At 34.9% G+C, this 6,125-nt stretch overlaps 1 protein-coding gene across 1 annotated transcript; it reads left to right on the top strand.

Moving 5' to 3' along the window:
• LOC109708375 (putative lipoyltransferase-like protein, chloroplastic) lies at nt 1–3,773 on the top strand. The gene is made up of 5 exons (XM_020230085.1): nt 1–136; nt 347–474; nt 1,817–2,081; nt 2,477–2,627; nt 3,283–3,773. Exons 2-5 carry the CDS (start codon nt 362–364, stop codon nt 3,582–3,584), a joined length of 831 nt encoding a protein of 276 aa, XP_020085674.1. The 5' UTR covers nt 1–136; nt 347–361; the 3' UTR covers nt 3,585–3,773.

The following is a 6,125-nucleotide window of genomic DNA, read 5'->3' as shown; positions in this document are numbered from 1 at the left end:
ATCTCCGTCGAGTCCAAACCCTAGAAACCCCTTCTCCCGCGTCTCCTCTCTCTCTCTCTCTCTCTCTCTCTCTCTCGCTCTCTTTGGGAGGAATTTCGAAATCGGATACTACAAACCTATCGGTCTCTGATCTCAGGTAGATTCTTCTCAAATCTCCCCCCAAAAAATTTCGATTTCTTCGTCCCGTTTTTTGCTTAATTTTTCTTTTGTTGTTTTATTTGATCGATTTAGTTTTTCCCCTTTTTTGCCTCCAATTTGAGTGCTCAAATTCACAAATTGCAGTAGAAAAGTTGCTAAATTTTCACAATTTTTTAAAAGTTTACTTTTACTTTCAAATCCATTGCAGCTGCATGAAGAAACAATGATCTCCACAATCCCGTGCTTCACGCCTCCACTTCCCACCCACAAGCACGTAAGCAAGAGGAAGAACCATCGCCCCTTTAATCCAATTAGGGTTTCCAATGTAAACAGGAGGTAATAATTTTTTAAAAAAAAATTTGTATCGAGATCACACCTCAACTTTTGATTATTTTTAGGTAAAAATGTATAAAACTTACATCAACTATAGACCATTTTTGATTCTACTACCTAATCTTTCAAAATTTTGATTTTAGTACGCAACATTTTAATTTGTTTGATTTAATTTATTTGATGACTGTTTTCCGATGCAAAATTTAAGGTAATTGCTTACTTTAATAAAGTTTTAGTTACATGAATTGGATAAAATATAGTAATTAAATCTGCAAAAAATAAACAATGCAATCAAAATTTAAAGTTAAAGAGTCAGTAACTTGGTTGAATCAAATGAATTAAAACGTTGCATAGCAAAATCAAGAAGTTTTAAAGGTTAGATAGTCAGACCAAAATGGGTAATAGTTGAGAACAGCTTTATGCATTGTTTCTGTTTTTTTTTATTTGAACTCGAATACTTGGTTTAAAGATCTTATTAAATATAGTGACTACAATAGTTATTAACCATTAATTGGTCTGGTTTTATTTGCCGAAAAGTGATTAAAGTCTTCAAATCTGGTGAGTTCACCCGTGAATTTCAAAAATCCCCCTTTTTTTGACACACCATGGACAAATTAAGAAGATTCCAAATCCGGCTCAAACATGTGCATCTTAATGAATCATGTTGAGTTGCTAACTAAATAGATTTTATCTAGGGTGTTCGAGAAAGGATCTATATACTATCCTTGTATGTTAAATGACATTGCTCGGAGCTAATAACCGCTGGTTTGGTTTGGATACTGCTAGGGCACTTCTAGGGTAATTTAGGTGGAAAGGCTTATAATATTTTCATCAAGTTTTTTGAGTAATGGGCCCTTATGTAAGTTAATTATGGGTCTCACTTCCATAGTTTAGTATTGTGGAGGCTAGGCTCCACAGACAATTTTTCTCATAATTCTTCGCAAAATTTTGAATTGTCTTTGGCTATATTTTCCTATATTTTGTGTAAATGGATTTTTGGATTGCCTATTATGGGCCGATAGTGATACCATCTGTTATGATTTAAGGACGCCTTATGCTTCCTTTTGTTCAAACTTAAAACTTCTTCATTAATTGGTGAAGATGATTTTGTTATTTATGGATTACTTAGAGAATGCCTTCAATTACTCATAATAAAAGTTATGTCAATAAAGTCACAGAGAAACAGAACAATATGCCTTTGTGTTTCTGATATCAGTCATGAAATTTCAAATAGTTTTAGTTAAGTGACAAAATCTAAATTCCATTTTTGATCTTTTCCTAGACCGACTTCTGCCTTGATTTCACTTTATATTGCAAGATGAATCATCTTTATGTTCTTTAACAGGTGTGAATGCTTTGATCTCTACAAACAACTTGTTCCTTATAATGAGGCTTGGTCTTGGCAAAAGTCGGTTGTAAAAAAGAGACACATGATGATAGATAAAGATGAAGATTATTCGGACACTTTGATCATTCTCCAACACCATCCTGTTTATACTCTAGGTACGGCTAGTATGGAGAAGTACCTGAATTTTGATATACAGAATGCTCCCTTTGATCTTTACCGCACTGAACGGGGCGGGGAGGTTACGTATCATGGTCCTGGACAGGTTTGTTATTCAAGTGTTATTGTCGTCCATTTTGACTAGGTTACCCAACTTAATATTTTGATTGACAACCCATCAAGCTTTAGTTGTTTTGATTTAGGTTATCTCAGTTAATTGATTTATTTCTGCTGTTTCTTAAAGGACATCCGGATTCTTCCAGTAAAACATGTCTTTCCTATTATTTTGATGTAGTTATTTAACTCTTTATTTTGATGTGGTTATATATACCCTTCATAAAAAAAGAAGACAGAAACAATTTTTGGTGTGATTGTTTGTTGAATTTGATGCATATATTAGCGTGAAAAGAGAAACTAAGCCTTTGAATCTCCCCATTGCTGTTCCTTGGTGCTTTCCTGATGCTCTTTTCTTATGGCTTCTATTTTCTTTTTCCCTCTTAGCTTGTTATGTACCCTATTATCAATTTGCGGTATCACAAAATGGATCTGCATTGGTACCTTAGGTCACTTGAAGAAGTGATTATCCGGGCGCTTACTTCAACATTCTCTATCAAGGCATCGAGGCTTAAGGATTTCACCGGAGTTTGGGTTGGTATGTCCTTGCTCTCTTGTTTTCAACTGTTTTGGCTTCTTATATTTCTAATATTATCAATAATCTGCTTCATAATGAATGGCACACCTAGAAAATGCTAAAATATGAACAACCTCAAGTGTAACTTGTAAGAACTTCAAGGAAAGTAATTTGCGCCAAGTTGCTAAATCTTTACCTGCTATCAGTTTGGTCTCCCAAGTCCCGACGTTTTCAAACGGTACACAATCTGGGTCCTTAACCTATGCATTTTTTGCATTCTTTCTCAGTTTACAAATGCCTCTACCAAACTGGACATAAATTCACATGTTCAACATAATGTAATCGATTTTAGATTTCTTGTTATCTATCATGTTCAAGGAACTTCGTTAGAGCAGTATGTTTGTAGTGAACTGTAATCAAATCAAAAGTCAAGTATCAAACTGAGAAAAAGGGTTGGGGACTCTGCTATAATTCACCCGAACTAAAGTTAGTTTCCACTGCCACACAATAAGTTTCTTCACCGAAATATCTTGGACTTGTGTATCTTCTCTGACGAAATCTAGTTCAATTCGAAGTCGCATGTATAAACAATCTAAACTTTTTTTAGATTTTTCCCTTTTTCTCAATAATATAATGCGTGCTGACAATTCTCCTTATTTGCCTAAAAATATTCAAGGGAATCAAAAAGTTGCGGCGATTGGGATTCGTGTCTCCCGATGGCTAACTTATCACGGCTTGGCACTGAATGTTACCGCAGATTTAACCCCCTTTCAGCACATCGTCCCCTGCGGCATTCGGGATCGCGGGGTCTGTAGTCTCAAACAGTTACTGGAAACAGAATCAGATGTGAAGAACATCGACGATGCGACCCTAATGGATGCGACTCATGAATCCTTAATTAGAGAATTCTCAAATGTGTTTCAGCTCTCGCTCGAATGCAAAGCGAATGCGTGTCTGGACAACGCGGTGATCTCTTGAATGTTGCTTTGACGGAGATAATTGTGTGTGATGTGTGTGAGATGCGGAGAATGTAGCGAGCAAAACTCGTCAAAATTGAGCATGTAATATGGCGAATTCGACTAAATGAGTTGCTGCGGATTCAGAATCTTGGTTCAGTTGAATTGTTTCTAGAGCTAATCTTGTTTAAACTCTTCTTTTCTTGCATAATTTTTATTCTGCAGTAAAAAAAGCTAATTTTACAGCTCTTCGGTTTTGTTGAATGTATCAGGATTGTAGACTCGGCCCATTAGCAACTTAGGCCCAGGTGCGCACACAAGGGAATGCCGAACTAGACAACACGTGTCATATTGTAAACGCGCCACATCACAAGGGCCCCATGGACCCGTAACCCTCTCGATGAACGACACGTGTCCAATTCCTGACTCGTTCGCGGTCCCTTCCCGCACGTTGTTCCAGAAGCTTCAGCAAAGTTCCCAGTTTTTTGTTTTGTATTTTATGGTGAAAAATCGTAAATAGTTGGTTTTTTGGAAATTATTCGCTACCTAATAACTCATATTTTTGGAATAATTTTAAAAAAAAATCAACTATTCGCCAATTTTATTAATTAACGGAATTAAAATTTGTGCCTATGTGGGCCCAGGGCATCTTTTGCCTCGGATGCTGGGCCCGACCAAAGCACCTTAGTCACCTGCGGCCCGCGCCACACTCTCTCTGTTGCTGCTTCCTCGGGAACCGGTGAACCCGGTCCGGTTTTTTTTTGGTCCCGGCCACTACGACGGTCTACGTGTACGGCGCCCTGCAGCGACTCACTTATCGGGTCGTACGAAACAGCGTCCTACGGTACCCGCACCCAATCCGCTTCTCCTCGTAACACATTCGTTCCCCAACAAAGGATTTACATTAACAAATTTCCAACATTAAATAGTCACGTACATCGTGCACCGCGCAAATTCAGTAGATCAGTACGAATCTCAAAGCACAATGAATGATGAGTGAGACTCTCACAGTTTGTAGCCCCGTTCCCATAAATTTTTCGTACCCGCTTTTTATTTATCTCAATCCAATTATTTTTGTTAAAAATAAAATCGATTATTTGCGTGCTCTATTGTGGCTCAAAGATCTTTTTTTAAAAAAAAAACGTCTTTTGTTTTAACACTTACACTATATAAGATATATATTCTAAATTATTTTTATCACGTCCTCTGACATGGAAAAGTATCTCGTAAAAATAATATGATAATTTTATTTTAAGTTATTATTTTAAAAAATATATATTCTTATACTGTTGAATAATATGGAGATTTTTAAATTACATTTATTATTCCTCCGTGGAACAAAAGTTGTTGAATATAAAATATAAATAGTTTAAGCAACTATATAATTTAATATGATATCATTACAGAAAATTTCTAAATGCTCTATTCAAGTTTTTTTATTTAATTAAATTTATATTTTAGACCTATTAAAAAAATTTCTGCGAAATTGGAGGTACACAGTTTGAACCAAATCTGGCACTCATCAGTGTTCACACCTGATCGAGGAATCGCTATCGGGTCTCACTTGATGGACCACTAGATTAATAAATAGGCAGTGGAGAGAAGTACACAGTACCATCAACATCAAGATTTGTTTGGATACTTCAAAGTTTTATTGTGAAATAATAATGTATTACAGGTAATGGCTGGTGAATTCTAAGATTACATCAGTGAAAAAAGAAAAGTTATAGAGATAATTAACTCTCTGTGAAACAACCATTGTACTCTAAAATCTTAAGCTGTTAGAGAACGGTATTTAAATATTTTTATATTTAACACTCCCCCTCATATCATTTTTATATTTAACACTCTCAGCCACAGTTTGTTTCGGGGTTAAGTAAAAACTTATTATTTCAGGAATGGAGTTAAGTTCAGGATTAAGGTGCGGTTAAAGTAATTTTGTGTTTGGTTGAAAATTAGGTTTAGTCCAGGTAATGGTTGGTGGATTCTAAGATTACATTAGTAAAAAAAAGAATTATAGAGATAATTAACTCTCACTGTTTTCTATTTTATAATTAATTTAGAACATTATAAGGTAATTTTGTTGTATTTTAAATGCTAAAAGTATCCGAATATTCCTATGTAAATATCAAAACTGCTTTTTTCTTTAGAAAAAACAATCGGAAATACTTGGATACTGTTAAATAATGCGAAACAATCGTTGTACTATAAGCTTTTAGAGTACAATGATTATTTTATATTATTATTAAATATGATATCATAACAGTACAGACTTTTAATATTATTAATTTTCTTCCATTTAATCCATGTCCACTTCATGGGCGTAGCGAAAAGTTTGGAATACAGATGTGAGAGGGAGTGTTAAATATAAAAAATAAATAAAAATAAACACCGAAGCTATACTATAAAATGCAACAAGACCCTCTTCAATTCATTATCCTAATAATATTAACTCGTTATTGGATTAAAATTAGAATCATGATCTGTATATGATATAAAAGAATTTTCCCATCTACCAGCTTAAGTTTTTGCATGGACTAGAATGCTATAACACTGCCCACAA

This window comes from Ananas comosus, linkage group 4 (assembly GCF_001540865.1).
Source record: "Ananas comosus cultivar F153 linkage group 4, ASM154086v1, whole genome shotgun sequence".
In the NCBI taxonomy this organism is placed as follows: domain Eukaryota; kingdom Viridiplantae; phylum Streptophyta; class Magnoliopsida; order Poales; family Bromeliaceae; genus Ananas; species Ananas comosus.
The sequence above is the reverse complement of the archived record's forward strand: the minus strand, read 5'-3'. Positions and strand labels throughout refer to the sequence as shown.